Source organism: Metopolophium dirhodum, chromosome 7 (assembly GCF_019925205.1).
Source record: "Metopolophium dirhodum isolate CAU chromosome 7, ASM1992520v1, whole genome shotgun sequence".
Classification (NCBI taxonomy): domain Eukaryota; kingdom Metazoa; phylum Arthropoda; class Insecta; order Hemiptera; family Aphididae; genus Metopolophium; species Metopolophium dirhodum.
In genome coordinates this window covers 25,780,944-25,804,587 of record NC_083566.1, presented here as the reverse complement: position 1 = coordinate 25,804,587, position 23,644 = coordinate 25,780,944, and the positions used below count along the sequence as shown (strand labels likewise).

General features: G+C 29.0%; 1 protein-coding gene and 1 non-coding gene across 2 annotated transcripts in view; both read left to right on the top strand.

Annotated features, from left to right (window-relative positions):
- LOC132948657 (daxx-like protein) overlaps positions 1–11,061 on the top strand; it is a 58,500-nt gene extending 47,439 nt beyond the window's left edge. Inside the window, exons 5-6 of the mRNA XM_061019230.1 lie at positions 2,732–3,301; positions 9,957–11,061. Coding sequence (XP_060875213.1) covers positions 2,732–3,301; positions 9,957–10,352 — 966 coding nt within the window. The 3' untranslated portion in view covers positions 10,353–11,061. The remainder of the gene's footprint in view (positions 1–2,731; positions 3,302–9,956) is intronic.
- A 6,628-nt stretch (positions 11,062–17,689) lies between these two features.
- Positions 17,690–17,779, top strand: Trnay-gua (transfer RNA tyrosine (anticodon GUA)). The gene is given in 2 exon segments: positions 17,690–17,726; positions 17,744–17,779. It is a non-coding gene; the product is annotated as a tRNA-Tyr (tRNA).
- The last annotated feature ends 5,865 nt before the right edge of the window (positions 17,780–23,644 follow it).

Here is a 23,644-nt window from a genome sequence, read left to right as displayed (position 1 = left end):
TAGTGCTTAATCTGTATAGATTGAGTACTCGGTAGGTAGTTTATATGTTATGGTTATGTTTTCTGCTACTATTGCTATCCCCACGTTGTCTGCTGTTTTGGATGCATCAGTGTAAATATGGTTTCTATCATAGTATTTCTGTAGTATGTCATGGAAAAGGTTTTTATAGATATTAGGGTTTGTGTTATTTTTTTTATATTCTGTTGCTTCTGTGTTTGTATTGATTTGCATTAACCACGGAGGTATTGTTTGTGGTTCATTTGGTACTATTTCTTTTATATTTATTATTATATTGATTATTATTTATTATAATATATTGTTGTATTGAAATCTAACAGTAAATTAACCAATGTTAATAATATTAATTGAGTGCTAATGTTAAATAAAATAATATTATACGTCTTTTACTTTACAAATTAATTAAAATTTAAATGTGTACTTAACAAAGAGTTTTTTGTTCAAGTTAATTTGATTATGATGTATTGGGCCATAGAAATTAAATGATTTTAAATTAATTAATTGTAATATAAATAAAGATATTTATAAAATGCATTAATTTTCTTTGAAATCGACATACAAGATTTTGATGAACATTAATTACATACTCAATTAGAGAAGCGCACTGTTTTTTTTTTATCTCTCTGACCTCTTATAACATAGACTAAAAGCATTTAAACAAAATAATTTCGTTTTATGTTTTTACTAAAAGCATCTTAGAGTAAAATCACCCATTATAAACATTATAGAGAATAATATCGTTGAAAGTATGAAATATCGATTTTCCAACTATAGTCTCAAATACTCAAAATAATTTAATCATCATTTATAGTACTTATTTACATTTTTTTTTTGTTTTTTAAAAGTATAACACAACGTTTAAATAAATAAAATAATAATAAAATATTAAACCGATATGTTGAAATTTCAAAAATATAATCCTCTATAATTTTTAAAACAGGTAACTTTACTCGAAAATCATAAACAGTGATTTTACATGAAAACGTTTTATCTATGTTGCATGTGAGTCTGAGAGGGATAACATATATTGCGCGGACATCCCCCTAAACATTTTTCATTTATAGTTTAACATTATGAAATGTGAATAATAATTTTAAATTATGTATTTCATTTAAAAATAACTTAACTTATTGGTTAAATAGTATTCGTAAAAACACACCACTTAAATTACCTGTTTTTTTAAATCATCGGAAATGTCACAATTTTGTCTATCAGCAAAAATAGCTGGGAATCAATTATTCCAGTAACGTTAAATGGAATAAAATTTATAATAAAAAAACAAAGTGATTTGCTGTTTAATCAATTTAAAAAAAATATAACTATTTGTCGTAAATAATTACGTCGCTTTTTATAGTAATGTTTTTATATAATATATACATATATTTTAAGGTAAAATTATATGACTAAATATATTCTTATTGTGTTTAATAGTTTAGAAACATATTTTTGGTCAATGTATAGACTATAATAATATAGTGCATCCGACATCGAACTGTTTATAATATTATAATATTATGTATAACTTGTAAGTAGGCAACGCGTTCTAATTTTGCATCGTTACTCGAGTACATGTTTTAAATATAATTTTTATTGAAATGCAATTCAAAATAGTACAGATCAGTGTTTCACAATCTGTGGTTTGTGACCTCTGAGGTTTAACTTATTATTCTTTTATAAGTTATTTGTGAACAACATACTCGTATTATAATATTATTATTCATAATAATATGGTTTGACCCATTGCGATATCTAAAACTTACACACAGTTTAAGTTGTTTAACTGTTATCATTTACAAATTATAGTATATTTATGTTTTTTCGTTACAAAACAATGCTGTGTATATTCATTTGATTTTTGGATTTTTGTGTATAAAATATTTATTTTTTATTATTTTACTAATCACCTAAAACCTAAAAATGAATAGGTATTAACCACTTGAAATCATATAAGCTAATATCAATACAAACATTTTTACGATTTTCACTAATGAGTTATGAGTCAATCATAAATATTTATATATTGGTATATATTAGGTAGTGTATAAAAAGTAATAACTGTAACGGTAGTGAACAACAATTTGGTGAAAATAGAAGGCTGAAGGTTGGAAACTTTCATGTCTGGCATCATATTACGCGTCATCTATTTTAACATGAGCTTTGTGACGAAGTGACCCTACTCCAAAAATATATTAGATATATACCTGTGCTTAATAAAGTTGACACTATCCTTTCTCCACTACACGCGTACCGTGCCTCTCTTCATATCATCAACTATATTACAATAATATTATATGCATGTTATATTATTATATTATAATCCAACCAGCGATTGTCCATTAGTGCACCACTATAACAGTAATTTATCTAGATTCATGTATAGTCCTTTGTAATCGGCCGTATCACATGTACTTTAATTTCCCATCATTTCAGGACCGTATAACATTTCACCCATTTTGTGTTAAAACGCTCTGCATATAATGCTCGCACTTTGTCCCACTCCACCCCATACCGCTCACCACGGTATGTGCTACTAATCCGCGTCTATTAAAGTAGGTTTTTACCCACTCAAATTGTCGGCAGATTGAGTTATTTCTCAAATATTATTATACATTTTCAGGCCGACCCCTCTCGTGATGATATAATGCTAATACACATTGCATTACCTATACGGCTATACATCTTTACGTTTTATGTTTGACCTTTTTTTTAATAGGCGTTCAGCCAAAGTCCACAAAACTCAGTAGACGTACGACCGATAATCGTGATGCCCACAGCGCCCGTGGCTGACGACCGAAAGAAGCAAATCGACAGTAATTCGCCTCTATCAAACGAAGTAGACCCGGCGTCGATGATGTCGCTGTTCAATGTGGCCGCCGCCAACAACGTGAGCGTCGAACAGCTGGCCATGGCTCTCCGACAACGGCAGCAGCAGACGTTTTACCAGACAGCCACCGACGAAATAACCACACCTATGCCAACCACGACTGTTACCACGTTACCTACCACCACTACCACAACACTACCGCCACCAGTACTTACCTCAGCATACTTTTCGGACGATCAACAGACGGTCGCTAAGAAAATAGCCATCAAACCGTACAAGTCGAAATACGTGACCAGCCAAAAGGTGATGAACGCCCCCAAGGAATACTATCCCGTCGGATACGACAAGAACTTCGACGACAACTTTGTGTCCAAAGTGGACCTGCCCGACACGACATTCAGTTGCGGTGACCAGAAACATTTCCCCGGATTGTACGGAGACGAGGATTTGGGTTGCATGGTGAGTGCCAGATTATTATTAATAAGTATTAATTATATATGACAAAGGTGCTCGGTTTATATTAAATTTATTGGGTTAATTGTGGATTTGTTTTTCAAGAATCAATTCATATCATTATTCATTAATAAACTATGGGTATACATTATCGGTTTTAAGAAAATGTACCTATATATATATATATATTATATATATAGGTACATTATAATAAAGACAATTTTAAGATATTCTATTTTTTTTAATTTATTTATAACAGTCAATTTTCTAATTCATTTACAATTATGACGATCTTCAGATGGGGTTGAGTCAATTTCTTACGATTGAAGAAAGGATAAATATTATTATTATTATTTTGACTGCATTGAATCGTTTTTTTTTCTTCAGAAAAATAGCTTAATCCACTCAACATTTTTAATTAAAAAAAGGTGGGTAAGTGGATGTCGCTCTGCTGTACAGTAGTTAGTGAGTCACTGTAATGTATGGCGTTAAATATGAATTCAATGATATAATATCATTGTATAAGAAAAACGATTCTGAGCGAAAACGGTCAGTGAGCCTATGATATTACCAAGTATATTTGATGATATTATTGTAAATAAAGTAATTCATATATAACCTATTTACGTGGAGCCTTGTTTTAAAGTTTCAATCATTAGCTATAAAAGTTGAACGTTTTATAAATTTTTAACTAAAAAATAATTATTAAATTATAAATTTGATAAAATTTGTAAAAATTGAACTTTAAATGCTTATAAAAAAAAATGTGTCTATGTATTTTCAATATTTTTCAGCTGCTATTATAACAATATATCAGGAGTCTTGCATTAAATTTTCACGCTTTTCTACTCAACAAATAAAATTTTAATGATATTTATAGAAAAAAAAACTAAAAAAATTGAAAATAGACAATGTCCGTAAACAGCTCAAAAAGTGTCAAATTACTTTCAAAATTTTATCGTGTATAGAAAATGCTAATACAAAAATTCAGTGAAATTTTCAAGTATCTACAGTCATACGTTTTTTAATTACAACAAAATAAGAAAATCGTTACATGAAATATCAAGTGAATATCAAATGTTGTAAAAATACGAATTTCAAACGGTCATAAAAATTTAATTTGACTTGTAGACATTTTTTTTTTTGATAAAGGTAGACAAACTTATGGATAATCTTGTTTTACATTTTCAAATCTTAGATTTAAAAAGAAAAATTTTTATGAATTCTCAACTCAAAATAATTTGCTCATTTTCGTGATTTTTCAGTATTTCATCAATATTTGAACTTTAAATGCTTATAAATAAAAACTGTGACTTAGGATTTTTCATTTTTTTCATCTGCCTTTCAAACAATAACCTAGGAGCCTTCTATTAAATTTTCAAGCTTTTTTACCCAACAAATAAAATTTTATTGATATTTATAGGAAAAAAAACTAAAAAAATTGAAAACTGACAATGTCCGAACGACAAAAAGAGTCGAAATATTTTCAAAATTGTATGGTGTATAGAAAATGAAAATATAAACATTGAGTAAAATTTTCAAGTATTTACACTCATACGTTTTTTAATTACAACAAAATAAGAAAATCGTTACATGAGAAATCGAGTTAGTGATATTTATAGAAAAAAAAACTAAAAAAAATGGAAACTGAAAATGTCCGTAAACAGCTCAAAATAAGTCAAAATATTTGGAAAATGTTGTGGTGTATAGAAAATGCTAATATAAACATTCAGTCAAAATTGCATGTACCTACGGTCATTTGTTTTAGAGTTGCACCAAAATCCAAAATCGATTCACTTTCCTATCAGAAAAGTTACTGTTGAAGGAAATCCAAGCACTTTCACTGTCCTAAATGGTGATGACACAGACACAAAAAAAAATAAAAAAAAAAACACAAATCATTGTAAAATCAATTCATTCATCGCTTCGCTCAGAATCTAAAATAATATGACCATTATAATAGGTATTATCTATTATTTATAATATTTTTCAGTTTGCATAATGATTTGATAATTTATTATAACTATAATTTTTATAATTTGATTCAAAAATTAAATTGAGTATCTTGAATTTTGTTAAGTGAATTGAAAACAAATCAATGAGACGTATTTACAATTTATATTAATACTATTATTAAATCATTTTCCGTTTTTAAATTGTATCAAAACAGAAATCCAGACACTACACATTAGTTAAATAATCTATAACAATTAATACACATGATAATTTAATATTATCTTAAGTCATTACTTCTCGTTGGATGGTTAATCTGTAACATGATTCTTTCATGACAATTTATTAATAGTTCATGTATGGTCATTTATTTGTCACTACCTACCGATAACGTATTGTTGTCTGCATATAATAAAATAATAAATGGATACGTGTACGAGTGTATTCTGTTCTTGGAGATAGGGAACCTATTCAGTAGTAGTCAATAGTATATTATAATGAAAATGGATGACAGGATGTAACTGAGTTGAACATTCTAAATGTAATCATGTTTTGTGCTCGTTCACGAACAAATTGATTGATTCGATTTTGTTTTGGAGAAATAGATTTACATCTCCGAAGAAGTTTTTATCAAGATCTAGGTACAAGGCACATATTTGATTCACGTCCATTAGAATAATTTTTTACATTTTATCCTTTTAAAATTATATTGATTATACCTATTAAAAATTCACTAATGGGAATTGGAAGCAAATAGGTTGTAACTTAATATATCTTAAGAAGTTTACCTCATGGATTTTTGGAAGTTATGTGAGTTGGCATATAAATTGGCTTATACGAAAATTAAAAAAAAATATCATAGTTTTAATTTACAAAAGGAGCTCTGGGAGGTTCACGAACGCCAATTCCTCATGAATTGAGGTACTCTAAGACCGAGATATACCTATATACTATATAGCCGCGTATTTTATATTTGTTTATTTTTTTCACAGTTGAAGTCGAGTTGTAAAGCTAGTATTTAATTTAAAATCAATATTAAGCGTATCACACGGATAATATTTTCCGAAAAAATCTGTACTTGCAGAAAACGTATTATTGCTACGTTAAATGTGTATAATATTGTATCCAATTGTTTATGGATTAGGTTTTTATAATGCTTTTATAATGCTTTTTATAATTTCAAATAAGTAATGACTGATTACCATGCATAGTATTATGAGCAAATAATAACACAAATATAACTATTATGATACCTATTGTTGATTGGGACCAAAAAAAATCACCGCTTGTGACATTTCGGTTGGACGTTCAAATCTTATATTATGTACCTACTTTCGTCGGGCAAATGAAAATGTGACGGTATATGAACCTAACCATATACGAATATGACGTGAACTTTTCGATTCCACTACTGGAAAATCAGACAAGGGTCGATGCCGCAGCGAAATATTCACGCCGAGCACTCAGTGGTGGTGTGTTTTGCACAGATAACGAAAATCCGCACACACATGTTTTGTGGGTGGCTGTACTTGTACATAACGTCGCGTCACGTTATATAATAATAATAACAGCCATACCCAACGGCTGCCATCGTATCGTTCCAAATCATACAGTGAGATTATATTATTTTGTTTCGAGCTTAACTGGGTAGTTTTTTTTTCATTTCACCATCTGCCAATGGTAGCTTAAAGTTATAGGTACACAAACAGGAGCGTTTAAATACAGGAATGCACCGCTCATAGTGCGCATGCGCAATATGGTATCGTCTGCATAACATAGATATTAGATAACATGTTGATTATTGATTATCAGTGATTTAAGCGGCAAACTAAAATTTTGAATAAATACGATATTATGGTGTGGTATTCAAAACTTACCAATTCTTACCCAAACAGGTTTTAGCTATCTTTATGATGCTATTTTATTTAAGGTCACTGGTAAAACACATTTTACCTGACACAGTAACACGCTTATGACATAGGAATTTAGAGTATTTAGACATGTTCTATTTCCAACACATTGATTGAAGTAAGATAATAAAAACGTAATAGGTGGGAATTTCTGAATATGATATACTAAAATTCCATTTATATTAGTTAGTGTAAAACTTTTTTGTACTTTATGATATATTATATCTTTTTACAAATATTACTATTGACTAAAACTATTATATTTCTATATTATTAAAAAATGTTGTACCTACCATAGACTAAATGTACCAAATTGTATCAGTATAACTCAGTTAAAACTTAAAATATACTAAATTCGCAAATTGCAATATTAATAATTTTATTTAAGTTCAATAGGTATAATATCACATTATCAGTTATCACTGAGTTATCAGTTACTATAGTTATGCGGACGATACCATATTGCGCATGCGCACTATGAGCGGTGCATTCCTGTATTTAAACGCTCCTACACAAACAATATATTAATATAAATAGTACCGGTTTATCAAACATTTGTAGTCCAAATTACATGATGTAGAAAATAGTTTATCCGTTATTTTTGAATTCATTAATTATATTTCCAATACTTAGCTAATAATTAATATCCTAGTATGTGAAAATCAGCCATTGAAGGTATGCTTAATATACTTACGTATTTCTTCACGATCATGAATAAATACAAACCGTAAGTAAAAACAAGTATACGAACATTTGATCACAAAAAGTCACATTTGGTATATAAAACACGACAACATTTAGACTTTAGAGTAGGTACCTATTATTATTGGACTGATAATTATTAAATCATAATCTTACGGTATATTGTTTAAGTTTTTAACCAAATTCGATGACGTTCAATTTTATAATCGTCACACCATATATCTAAAACATTGTATATTCATTTTTATTATATTCTTACAACATGCTATCTCATAGAACTTATTAATAATAATAATTCTTTATTCACGGGACAAAAAAATTTCCAATTACCTACATTATGTTATTTTATTTAAGCGTTAAATACCTAAATACATTACGTAAGTACACGTAATCATACCAATTTAAAGTTCATTCAAATGGAACGTTCATATTTTAATTTAATTAACTCATTGAAATTTCATAATAATTGGTTGTTTTTATGACTGGACACATTATATGTATTAAATATGAATGTATTATTGCTAAGATGACGTCGTTATATAAGTTGTCATCATCTAACACATAACATATTAATTTTTGTTCAGACGAATCAATTTTACTATGGTAATATTAATCATATTCTACAATTTTAGAATATTCTTATGACATGCTTCAAAGTTAATATAACAAAAAAATCGTATTTGGAACCCTAGATAAGATGCTGAGGTAACGTTCGTAAATTTGAATTTTTACGCATTAGTAAGACGGAAACATTATTGTATGACGTCCTCTTAATACAATATTGTATTGGAAACAGTTGAGACTATCCATATGTCATGGACGTAGAAGTATCAAAATTGCATATACATAACGCCGTGTTTATTTAGGACTAGGTTTTTTAAAAATATTCTTCAATTGTTTTCTTTATTATACAATGTATTAATGTACATCCATCGCAAGAACGGTTTGAAATTCTAATTAATTTATTTAGCTGCAAGTCATATCATAGACGTGGTGTTGGTGAATATTCACTATTCATTGATTTGATATGACCTTTGTAGATACGATTGTTTTTAACAAAATATTTGTTTATTCGAAACGCACATCAATGTATAATATATTATACATTTATACACATATTATTCTAAGCATGAAATAGTTCAAACGAGAATCTAAAGGGAATTCTGAAAGGTTAAACAAATATATGAAAACCATAACATGGATTTGTTTTGCATTATTTTTTGACAACAAAATATAGCAGGAGATAAAGGTCTACATGGTAACTATACAAATGTATAGTTTTTCACAAGGTCGTAAACAAAGTTTTCTTTATAGCACCGATAGTTGAATTTCACGGGAAAATATAGATAGGAATATTCCAATTATTGTGACCAACAAAAATGAAAAAGAAATAAATGAACTTATTTTTATCACAATAGTGTTTTCTAAAAGAACATAATATTATATTATTATAGACAAAAAATAATTGTATTTGCCGATTTAAAATGTATAAATTAAAAAATTAATGTTTACTTATCGACGATCACTAAATATATCCTTTTAATTGGTCTTAATATTTCAAAATATGAATTATAAGTCACAACGATAATAGACAATATCAACTTAACCTGATAAATTATTAATAAAAAATGTTGTGTAAAATAAATATAAGCGAATACTAAAATCAGAATTGTCAGAATTCAGAAATAAAACTGTACACAACTAATATTATATTAGTATTAATTGACACAATAATTGTTATAGCTTACAATATTGTTTGGTAGATAAATCAAAATCAAAATTGTTATTTTCGAGTTTCTCAAAAATCCTAGACACAAAATATGTTTTCAATTCTAAGTATTCATTTTATATTCATTATTCACTTATAGGTGATAAGTATTCATATAGATACGTATATTCATATAATTAATAGGTATATATTGTGGCTAGATGTTCTGTATAGTATAATATAAAATAAACAGTGGGCGCACATGGTGACTTATTATCTCTCATGATAGTGTCTTTGTAGGTTTGGTCTATAATTTAATAGTATTGTTAAACGTGAATGATGCAAACGAGACAATATTATAATTTATAATATTATGATTATGTTACAGGTGTTCCACGTGTGCGCGTTCACCGATGACGGTCTGACGCAAAAGAGCTTCCTGTGCCCTGAGTCGACGCTGTTCGACCAGACCATACTCAAGTGCAACTGGTGGTTCTACGTTGACTGCAAGTCGTCCAAGAAGTTGTATGACAGCAACATTCCCATATCGAAGAGCTATCAGCTGATGAAGGCACTGACGTTCTTCTCGTCGTACTCAGCTGGACCGTCCATGGACGCTTCTGTGGCTGCAGCCACCGCCGCCGTATCACGACATTCGTCAGACGAGACGGACAAGTCCGATCTCGCTACCGTTTCGTCGCAATTCGATGGCGTCGCGAGTCCGTCAGTTTCAAACACCACCACATCCACCGAAGTCCTCGACAACGTGTCATTCCGAAGGTGAAATGGGTAATTTGTACCAATCACCCCCTTCCTCATTCCCACGAACATAAACTGAAGGCCAGATTTTTATTTTGAGCGCTCGCGTTTATGTACACGACGTCTCACAAATATTTAATAACTTTTTTGTTTTATTTATTATTTAATTTAATATGTATAACGCTTATACCGTTGTAACGAATAGGTTTTAGTGATTTTAGATGTTTACTATTTTTGTGATATAATAATATTATTCAAAATAAACGTTGTATATTAGGTGATACATGGTAATATTATCTAATAGGTACGTATAATATTTTCTTAGACGCTTCAAATAGTTTTCAATTTGCTCATTTAAATTTAAATAATTATGAATATGATAATCGTAATAATACTATTGTTATGGTTTTAATTAAAAATTTATATTACAATAATTTATTGTATATTATTATGTAGTAACCAGTCTTTTATACATTTTTATATATATTATTTTTTACTTAACAATATTAAATTATTTTACTACATAATATAAAATTTGTCATAATTTAGAGCTATTATAGTTAGCTAAATGTATTTAAACTTTAAGCCCATACTCAAATAATACACTTAGTCAAATAACTTGATGTTGAAAATAATATTGTAATTGTGCAGCAGTGGGCTGACTAGTGACCACATTGTATTATGCGTAGTAAAACAATAAAATATATAGTATACTATACTATATTCGTACTTAATTTACAAAATGTTACTTTATGATCTCCTAATTTTTTTCTCTGTTAGTTAATTCATATAACATACATTGAACGAAATAGATACATATTTTTTAATATTTATATATTCAGTTAAAGATGTTATGCCTATGTATTTCCCTATAGTTATTTACAGCCTTTTGCCTTTATTCGAGTAATGTTATCGTCTAGTAACCCATTAAAAATATTGTTGATCATTTTTGATTTTATATTATTGCAGCATTAGTGGTCACCATATTTAATTTTATTATTGATGATTAAATTGTATATACAAGCTTTCATATCATATTAGTTCAATCCTTGTTATATACATATATTTTGTTTGAATTTCTGAAGTGTTAACTAAAGTTTATGATATTAATACAGTTTGACCTAGATTAGTTATGAAAACAATATTTTTACGCAAGCTTATAAAATACGAAATCATTAAAGTTTGCATACACATTTTTCTGAGAGTTTGTTACATATTTATTTAATTCTATTTACGTATCTCTCAATAATTATATTCTAGTTCATGTCAAATACAACTTTGTTTAATCTCACAGCAATGAATAAATAAAATATCCCTCGGTTATTACCACAAAATGTCTGTGCAAACTTTCTTCGAAAAAATAATATACTCGTGTTAAATTGCATACATCAGAGAATTTGTATTTTTTATTTTAAATTTATTCATGTGCAGGTCACAGCATTAACGATTATATTATATTTTTGATGACATTATCTACAAACATCATAATCATAATATAGTTTACTTATAAAATAAGTCATACGATTTATAAGTAAATTTATGTTAAGTTCGATTTTTACGACATTCGAACTACCCTTTGTATTATTCCATTCTACCACAATTGTGGATAATATTATATTGCATTACAATTAATTCTTATAGCTGAAACGTCATTCATGTTTTGCTTCCCATATTTAATACTTTAAGCTATATTATTACATTTTTGTTGTATTGGAGTCGAGTTTTTACCAATTTAGGTATAATAATCTAAATATAATAAGTTATCTATTGTTTATTATTAATAAATATTTACATATAAAAATAAATGTTTTTTCGTTTGTCCTATATATTATACTCAACAACTACAGGGCAGCATTCAATAAAAGTTATGTCAGTAGATTCTTCGAAACTCAAAGGGTGTTCACTGTTCATAGCTTTTTCGTTCAACCCCTATAGGATGCTATAGAATGGCTGTGGCTCACACGTGAATTTAGTTTTTGCTCACGAAAATCGTATATTTTTTTGTTAATTTAAATGGTTTCAATTGTCGATTGGTTACAGATTAATAATTAGTAGAAATATGGTGTAACATTTTTTTTATGATTAGCTTACTTAATTCTGGACATATTTTTGATGTAAATACCCTTACAGACGAACGCCAATATCAATGATATCAATTCATTTATGTCGGCTTTTAAGCATTCGTTACATCTGTCTCCAGTTTATTGTTAATATAAAAAAAGGTGGGTCAGTGGATATCGCTCTGCTGTACAGTAGGTTACAAGTGGGTCGCTGTAATAGATGGTATTAAATTTGAATTCAATGATATAATATCATTGCATAAAAAAACGATTCTGAGCGAAAACGGTCAGTCAGCCTAAGATATTACCAAGTATATTTGATGATATTATTGTAAATAAAGTAATTCATATATAACCTATTTACATGGAGCCTTGTTTTCAATTTTTAATCCTTAGCTATAAAAGTTGAACATTTTATAAATTTTTAACTACAAATAATTATTAAATTTTAAATTTGATAAATTTGATCAAAATTTGAACTTTAAATTACATTTTTTTTTTTGATAAAGATAGACAAACTTATGGATAATCTTGTATTTCGTCTGCCTTTGAAACAATAACCTAGGAACCTTGTACTAACTACATTCACTTTCCCATCAGCAAAGTTACTGTTGAAGAAAATCAAAGCATTTTTACTGTCCTAAAAGTTGATGACGGACAGAAAAATAAAAAAAAAAACACACATCATTATAAAATCAATACATTCACCGCTTCGCTCAGAATCTAAAATATGTCTAGAATTTATTAAGAAGTAGAAAATCATAAAATTTATTATTGTAATAATTGTGTTTGTAGCTATTAATAATAAATACGGTATTATATATTTCAACTGAAGCAGAACGTTAAACGATAGAAAAGTAGAATGATTTTAATCCCAGGTGAAGTCGGTAATACAGCTGGTATCATATAATTTCTATTAAGTATATTGTCCATTTCACGTTATATTTAAAATGTATAAAAACACATCTTCCATAAAGTCCATTAAACTTTTTTCACAATAATTACTAAAAATGTACAAATGATTGTGCTGTGTAAAAAATATTATGTAGTGAATGAATTATAATATAGGTAATAGCCTACTATATTGGTACAAATAATCAATATCAAGTAATATTTTCAACTATTCTGTTAAACTGTGTTATTGAAACTGGTATTACATTTGAAATACTATACGTCATTGTAACAATACCTATACCTAGTAGATATTTAATTTTTAATAGCGACAATAGTTTGAATATTAAGAAATAAAATAAAATAAAACCTTTAGTAAAAGTTAAGCCAAATTATATATAATAAGAGGAGTTATGAATAAATCGTTTTATAAATAAATATCTATTATATAACTAGCCTACAATCATAAATATAAATAATAATAACTTATTATTATTTATATTAAGTTATAAGTTATAAAGTTCAATTTTCCTACAATAATTGTATGGTTCATAGCAATTTTTAGTTTAATTCGCAGAGCAAAATATTATTTAAAATTATAAAACCTCCGTGTACTGATGTATATTGTAGGTATGTACACATAAAAAGTTATCTGTGCGTGAGATACTCTTTAAACGACCGTTAAAACTTGTACTACTTTTTCCATTATTATAATTAAACCAGAACAATAAAGTAAGTAACTTAGTTATATTAAAATAGGTACTAGTAGCATATTACTAGTATGTACCCGTACAAAACCGTGTTTTAGAATATTATCTAGAATTCTAAAATATATAATAGGTAACCACAAATATTACCAAACAACAAATCTGCTTAATATAAAGTTTTATAGGTACTTGCTCATACATTAGAAATTATTAACATAATTTCAGTATAATATACTAAATATTATTATTACTAAATATTATTTAGTATTCAACTAAAAATTAATGCAGTGATAAAAAAAAATCAGTGCTATAGCCAGGAATTTCTTTTTAAGGGGAGGGGGACTTTTTCTGTATTTTTTGCAATGCTAGAATACTTAATTATTCATAATGTGTATATACTCTTTTTATGACCATATAATATTTATGTTAACAACTATGGTACTTACCTACATTTAATATTAGTATATAACAATGTACTAACATTATTGTGAACCATAGGTTAATGTATACGTTAATACATATAAGTATATTAATATATTATTTTATCAATATGTGTTGTAAACAAGATATTTCATTATTTGTTCGATAATGATTACAATTTACTAACAAGAAATAAGAATACAAGACTATATTAAGGCTGTTGAAAGCTGGTCGTTTTTTCGTGCATTTATACCAATCAGCGGAAAAAAATATACTTCCAGAAGTCCAATTTTAATTTTGAAAAATATTTGAATTTCTAAGCTTTTTGTCTGATTTGTGGGAAGTGAATTTTTTATTTTTTGTAATACTAAAGTAAAAATGAATTTTGAAAAAAAGAAAATTCATTTGGTGCTATATTATGTATATTAAACAATAAGACAAATAAAAAATCCATTTCCTACAAAAACCAAAAGAGATTAAGAAATTCATCAATGTTTTCAAAATTACAATCTGGATTTTGGTACGGACTAAATTTTTCTTCGACTTTTTGGGACTTTTGTGGCACACGGGAGTTGACAATTTTTTATCGCAAAATATAGTAAAGTTTGTCTGCGCGTATGTACGTTTCGGGTTTCAAGAATCTTAGCCATAGTTCATTAATCATCTTTAATTATTTAAAGCGTTCAGGGAACTCACGCACGCTAATGATCAGTCACTACACGCGCAGTCACATAGCACTATAACGACGGATTAACAATATTTTCCTTAAGAATGGTTCGCTTTTAACAGCCTTAAGTTTTAATTTTTATCAAAAAAATTAAAAAATAATAGAATATAATAAAAAACCGGGATAGTGGATGTCACTCACTTTCATTGTCTCCCTTTTTAATAACAATAAAATAACAAGAAGCGGGTAAGTGGATGTCGCTCTGCTGTACAGTAGGCTACAAGTGTGTCAATGTATAATCGATTATATTAAACTTGAATTCAATGATATAATATCATTGTACAGTCGAGTCTCGATAACTCGAATGTCAAGGGAGATAATAATTAATTCGACTTATGTATTTTTTTAATGAGTTACATAAATCAAATTTTTTTAAAAAATTTTCCTAAGGACAAAAAAAAATTCGAGTTATCGAGACTTGACTATATTATGAGAAAAACGATTCTGAGCGGAGAAGGTTTGTCAGTCTGGACTTTTTATATTGTTATTACTTATTATATTTTATAGCCTGTAAGTTGAATTAATATTATAACATTACTAGCTGATCCCGTGCAATTCGTTACCCGTTAAATGTACAAACTGTATATGACTCAAACTTTGTCCAATGCGTTATTTAAAATTAGGTTTATGATTTTCTAGATTTATCTTAACTTTTCTGTTTCCCGGAATAAAAATTCTGATTCGCAGCAGTATATTATCAGGTAGGCAATCTGATTTAACTCTGGAGTATCAAAGTTATACCAAGTTTGTCGTTTTTACTTAATTTCACCTACGGTGGATTAATATAATCAATTAATACAAAATCCTAACCTAACCTAACCGTACTAAAATCCGATATTAAAAAAACCAAATTTAACCCTTTTTAAATTAGCCTATCTTCTTCCCAGAGGTTTAATCTACACACAAACATTCATTTATATATATATATATTGACAACAAATAATTATACAAATCAACAAACATGCCCGATTAACCAATAGCAACCAATATATAATACACTATTATTATTTTAACAATAATATTATTTTTATTCTTATTTTTTTCTGGACAACCCTTATCACTTAGGGGTATGAATAATAGATAGTAGCCGATTCTCAGACCTACTCTAAATATGCATTTAAAATTTCATAAAAATTGTCAAGCCGTTTCGGAGGAGTATGGTAACTAACATTGTGACACGAGAATTTTATATATTAGACTATTTTAGATTCTGAGCAGAGCTGAGAATGGTGTTTATTTTTTTTATTTTATATTTTTTTTATTTTGTATACAAAATTTCTACCAGAAGAAGTGGTTCGATTTCAACATGTAGTATCTCATCTTTTAGAAAATTGGATCAAGATGTTACTTTAGAGAGGTCATTTTTAGATTTTCTCAGGAAGTTATTTAATGCCACGGGAAAAACCACCGACAAATTACAAAAACCACAAAAAATGGGATTTTAATTTCTAACGCGTTGTTTATCACCATAAAAACGAATAAAAAAATTTTTAGTTATTTTGTTGTAATTTATAATATTAATTTAACTTACAGGCTATAATGAAATATAATAAGTAATAACAATATAAACTATCTAGACTGAGAAACCGTCTCTGCTCAGAATCGTTTTCATATATAATGATATGATATCATTGAATTCAAATTTAATACAATCCATTAAACAGTGGCCCACTTGTATCCTACTGTACAGCAAAGTGACATCCACTTATCAGCTTTTTTTTATTCGTTTCTGTGGTGATACACAAAGCATTAGAAATTAAAATCCCATTTTTAGCGGTTCTTCGTAATTTGTAGATGGTTTTTCCCGTGACATTAAATAAATGTCGAGAAAATTGAAAAATTACCTTTCTAAAGTATCATCTTGATCCAATTTGCTAAAAGATAAGGTACTATATGTTGAAATCGAAACACTCCTTCTGGTAGAAATTTTGTATACATAATAAAAATAAAAAAAAATAAACACCATTGTAAAACCACTAGCAAAATAAGCAAAAAAAAAATTTCGGGGGTAGGGGGTACGTGCCCTCAGTTCCCCCCTCCTCTGTTTGCGGCACTGATTGATATAATTATATAAATTGTATTATTATATAATGTCATATATATCTACCAATTATTGGATATTATTCATATACTGATGTATAATCACAAAATACCTAGGTACTATTTATATACAATTTAATATAACCCAGCCATGTTATTAAATGTTTAGAGCAAATCGTGAAATGTTCAATTTACGATACATATAATAGTACCTATATTGTACGTATAGGAAAATAGGCTTCATAACTATAGACTGTTAGCATTGCACCTAAATATTATACTCAAACAAAACAGTTACCAACTCCTTTACGTAAATTCAACATACTACGTACATATACGTATCAGTCAGTCAGTCGGTATGCCACGCTCCCACACGGCGCTATGTGATTACCGAATGTCGAGTATACTTTCGAATAATTGGTTAGGTATATGCCAAGCTATCATTTCGGTATTGGCGAGATGGTGAAAGTAGAAAAAAATATGGTTTAAATGATTAAACGAGCAAAATTATCTACATCCTTCGGTAGCTCAGTTGGTAGAGCGGTGGACTGTAGTGGCTAAAATCATAGACATCCATAGGTCGCTGGTTCAAATCCGGCCCGAAGGAAATTTTTTTTATCTCATCTACAACAATTTATACTTACACAGTTGGTTGTGTACGGTTACAGCGCTTTAAAGTTGAATTTAAACTGCAGTTGTCATTATTAACGTGTCTACTCTCACGCACACGACTGTACTTTGTTATACGTGTGCACAGGGCCTGATTTACCAATTCATGGGCCCAGTACAATTTAGGTACAATTTTGTTTCCTAAATTGTCCATATCTATTTTCTTGCTAAAATAAAATGTACGGATAATGTATTTTTAAATTAATGTCGTGTGTAATTAGTTGCATATAATATAATATAAGTTGTTGGATCATAGGATAAAATTGTATCGTTAAAAATGTGATTATTTAATATACAAGAACACTTAACACTTTCAACGTGTCTAATATTAATCTTTATTCAAGTAAGTATACAAATTAAAAAGCAATCGTTTATTTTTTTGTTTTAAAAAATAGTATTTTTGATCATTACTTATCATTAGTTAGGTATCAAACTAAATGTTTTTAAGTTAAATGTTTTAAGTAGAATTTGATTTCAGCTAATCTGCAGCTTTCACAAACATTTCGATTGTGCGCTAGTAGATAAACTAGTTCGGAACTAAATTGACGTAAATTTATCTAAACTACCATGTAGGTTTTTTGCATCTTCTGCTCGTTTATCCTTTAATTTTCTCTTCATTGGACTACTTAGGTAAGTATTTTTTTGAAATTTTAAATTATTTAAAATTATTAAAAACAAATTATTAATAAACAAATTACAATTAGTTGTACAATAAATACGACTGGCGTATATCACGCAACTACGCAAGACAATAACGTCAATAGTAATATTACGATTTACGACGATAACAACGGCAATTCGACTTTGTTATCGGCAATGTTGATTAAGGCGATCGTTTACGGAGAAAACCCATCATACTTTATAAAATTATAACCCACCAGAATATCCAAGTCAAATCCAAATCTATTTTGTTTTCCCAAAGTATCATACAAAGTTATACAATTAATTTTGCACGTCGGAAGTCGGCGGGCCCCTCTTTTGAGTGGGCCCGGTGCAAATGTCCCATTTGTCATTGCGTAAATATGGCGTCGCGAGAGCATCTATCTCTTCAAGTAATTTGTTTTATCCAAATATAACCTAGGAGAGTCATAATCATAAATCCTAAGTTGAAAATTGATCCACTCGTAACAAAAAAAACATTAAGTCATTGATTGCAAAACACTATTTATCTATTTTGTTCAAAAAATGTATTTAATTAATTGAGTTATAACTTATTACATTATTATGATAATTACAATTTATTACACACTGTAATCCCATAATTATAATGTACGATCAGGTGAGGTATGTACATCTATAGTACCTATTTACTATTTTAAACGTATTCGTCCATATGTTGTGGCTTAAATTGAGCTAGTTAAAGCAATCGGAACTTGTTTCTCGCACCGAATAACTGAAATGCAGTTGAAAATGTTGGGTAGTAACGTAACGCAGATTACACATTATTGTAACGAAATTACTTTTGCAGTAACGCTGTAGTAATTTACCCAACACTGCTGAAATATTATATTTTAATATACTATTGTAAGTCAGTAGTTACAATTTGTTTAAGGTGTCTCTTAAAAATGTATCATGTACAAATAGTGTAATAATATGATTTAATTATTTTATTTTATTTTTAAAAATATATTATGTATAATGTTACCTATCTCAGTAAAATCAATAAATTTTTTTGCCAGCCAAAATAGTTTTTTGGCCATTTTTAGACTATTGTTGATTGTCTGAATGGGTGTTAGCCATTTGTATTAAATCAACATTTGTTAATTGAATATTTACGAAATTGATATGTGTAGTATTATTTAATGAAGTAGAATAATACTATTAAAATGACAATACTTACAAAAACATAAAAACAATATTTTAAAACCAACTCGAAGCATATAAATCTCGAGATCCACGACGTGTATTGAATTTGAATCGCAGACTTTAATAATAAGTAATTATTACGTTGTGTGAACCTTGTATTCAAATGATAAACCACTATAGTAAATATTTAATTATAGTGTGAAGTGCAATAATAACAATAATATAAATTAATAAACACTTAGTAATTATGGACTATGGTAATGTCAAAAAACCTTCTAACGGATAACCGTGTTCCTCTTAATATTGTTCTACATTTACTCACTGACATAATAGAAATTGTCTGACATACAAAATTCAGACCATAAAGATAGTTACATAATTTAACGAGATATGATGTATATAGGTATGCAGTATATATTATATACTATTATTCATTTAAGAAACCACATGCAATAATCAACGTAATCGTGTTTATCATAGATTTGTTTTATCTCGACAAATTTTTACAAATCATTTTCATATTGCGGACAATACATTATAATCGTAAAGGAATAAGATAACTCTTAAAGCTCGAAATTTGCATTCTGAACGTTTATGAATGTCCGACCTGGTGACATTGAGAATTTAACGTTAACACAAACAGCAATAATCTATATAAACCCTCGTAAATGATTCACATTAACACTCCTTTTGTCTTAATTACAATATGTATATAAAAATTCCAAAATCACATTTTGAATAACTAAATTATTGAAGAAAAAAGGGGTTAAGAATGCTAGGTGAATCATCCTGCGTACCTATATAATTTTATTGAAATATTTCATGAAGACTGAAATTTTCAATTGAATAATTTAAAGTGGCATATTTCAAATTCAGAACCTATTGAATCTAACTTAAAATATTTTAATTAAAGGTGCATAATTTGAAATACCAAACTATCGGCACTACCAAAAATACCAATTAATCGTTAACACTAAAATAAATTATATTGTAATAATTGTATTGTGAAATTACGATGTGGTAGGAATATAAAATTATTAATTATATATATTATACACATATAGGTGGGTAAATTACTAAGTACTATAAGGCTATAGGTGAATTTCTTAATAACTAGTAACTAATAACTTATAACTAATAATTTAAACCACCGATATAACATTTTTTTTTTTTAGTGCAATCATGTTGTGTTTTTTTTCCAGGAAAAAGGTATAAGTGCGCAATCGTATTGCACCGATTAATACACGTACAGTTGTGTAGTTGACCGGAAATAACCGTTTTTATGCTATGATAATCGTCAACTAACGGACGGTTTATAATAATAGTGATTAACTATAAATAAATAAAGTTAGTAGATGATAATAATATATTAATATGGTTTTAGTATTTTGGGGACTGTTCGATTAAATCTCCGTGTAGGTAACACTGATAAATCGTAGACATTTCGTATTCGTTGTGCACGGAACGCACGATTAAAGTTACATCTAGGTACCTCTATATCTCTAATCGTGGTACGGAATGCGTTCGACTCTATAGACCCAAATCATTAGCGCAAGTGCTTAGCAGTTGAAACGGGTTCTCACGTAGGTTTGAATAATGACGTATATTTCGTGAGCGACGTCACCATTCTCCAGTCTCCACGCACGAGTGGCAACCGGGTAGTAGTCTGCCCACTGAGACGGTAGCACTGCTGCGGTCGTGCGCATTTCGCTTGGATCTCGCAACTCGCTGCAGCAGGTGTGTCGTGCCCGTGTTACGCGTGTGAAAATCGCCAACTCCTTATGGAGTAAAACGAACGATTTAATAAAATGTCTGTATATTATCATACATTATACGGTATAGCACCATCGTTTATTTTTTAGGACCGGGGGGAAAAAATACACATTTCTGCCGAGTAACTCGTCGTGCGCCACCTACATCAATCAAATCCGGAGCGCGTGATTGACACACACACACACACACACACACTCGCACACAATAGGCGTGCTGTAGGTATATTGTAAACCCATACAATACGACCGAGTGGTATTACACAAAAAATATACACCGCGCATATTGTTGTTGTGTGCGAGTCATTGTGCGGGTGGCGAGGGCGCGGCGGAGCGGGATCGATTGTCCGCAAACGGACGGGCCGAGCCACTCAAAATCGGAACGCGTCCGATTACCTAACGCATCGAGCAAAATAGAGGAAAGTGATGGGGAAAAAAATTTGGAAAAAAAATAGTCCAAACGCAATCGGATCGTTTTCGGATTGGGCCGATGGCGTTTCGCATATAACCTATACCTGCCGAACCCCAACGCCGCCGCCCGATATCATTATTGCTGTCGTGAGACGAGCGTCTGTAGTGTGTGCCGCCGAGTGGTTTTATTATTACATTATTTTTTTTCCTCTCCGAAATTGGTTTTACGACACACGCCTCGTCGTCGTCTTCTCGACGCCTCCGTCTCTATTGTTGTCACCGACCGTGGTTTTTTTCTCATTTAAATCTCTGACCGACTAAGGCGAACAATAGACTGGAAACGCGAGCGTTCGCGTGCCCGGTAAAGCAGAAGAAGAACAAAATACTCTTAGCGGTGTTTCTGGCGAAAGGCAGAATCGCGGTCAATCACCGTCGCTGAATCTTAATAACAGTCATATAAGTAAATAAGTTATAACTTATAACAAATGTGATAACTGATAAGCGTATAAAGTTTATAACGATATCGACAATCAACACTGGACGTATAATATAGAATAGTAAATAGTAATACAGATTAGTATGTCACTATGACGTCTAAGTGTAAACTTTTCACGTCTGTGGCACTGTGGATGTTACGACCAGTTTTCGGACTTATCTAGATAATTATTTGTTCATCTTTTATCTTATCTAGATAAATAGTTACAAGGTATCTAAACGTTTATCTTAGATAGTTTTTTTACTAATCTAAATAAATTCATATAGATACATTTTTTATTGTTAAATATCGCGACATTGTACAAACGCATTTTAAATATTTATACAGATTCTCAAACCAAGTTTATTGTTTATAAATAATGAAATTATTTTTATTTATATCATTATTATTATTATTATTATTATTATTATTATTCCTAGTGCCCAACTAAAAGATGCCTAAATTTAAAACCCATTTAAATAAAAATTGTACCTTTTTTTTTATCTTATAAAGTATTTATTTTAATCTGTATCTAGATAAATATGAGTTATATCTATCTAGATAAAAAAAATACTTATCTAATCCGAACACTGGTTACGACTTACGATCGACCGTGTTTCTGTTTTCCCGTATCAATGCCACCATCGGCATTTGGCATAATCGTGAGAATACATTTTATACGTGGATCGTTAATATAATACAATATGTACTGCATTTCAAATGCAACAAATCAAATACTGTACTCGCGTGTAGTTCGATAAATCTTTGTATAGAAGAATATTGTTGATATTATATTTTATACAAACGTTTTTAACTAAAAGTCATAAATATTCACTTAAACCAGACAATATAATATTTTACAATAATATTACAATAATATTTTAGTGCTTAATTTATAATGTAGATACATATTTTAAAAAATCAGTAGTAGATTGTTGTTTAAATAATACGATTCTTTAAAAATAAATTTAAAATAATATATGTATAAATTATTAAAAAAATATTAAATATTAATATCAATACCGTAAAAGCCTAAACTATGTTATTAACATAGACAGTAGTATACACAGTAGTTATAAACGACGGGAAAATTTCGATTTTCTGAAATTTATAATAATTTTACTTAGTCAATTTGTATTCCTTAAAAGACCAAACAAAGGAAAAAACAACGTTTAGCTAGGTACCAATTCTGTCATTGCCGTGTTTTTCTTTTTGTTCGCTTATGAAAGAAAACTCAAGGAGATTGCACCCTAAATTACGATCTGAAGAAAATCTTTCAAGCTGTATGCTAAGTTTGTGACCGGAAACAGGGTGAAAAAGTAATTTTGGAATTAAAGAACAA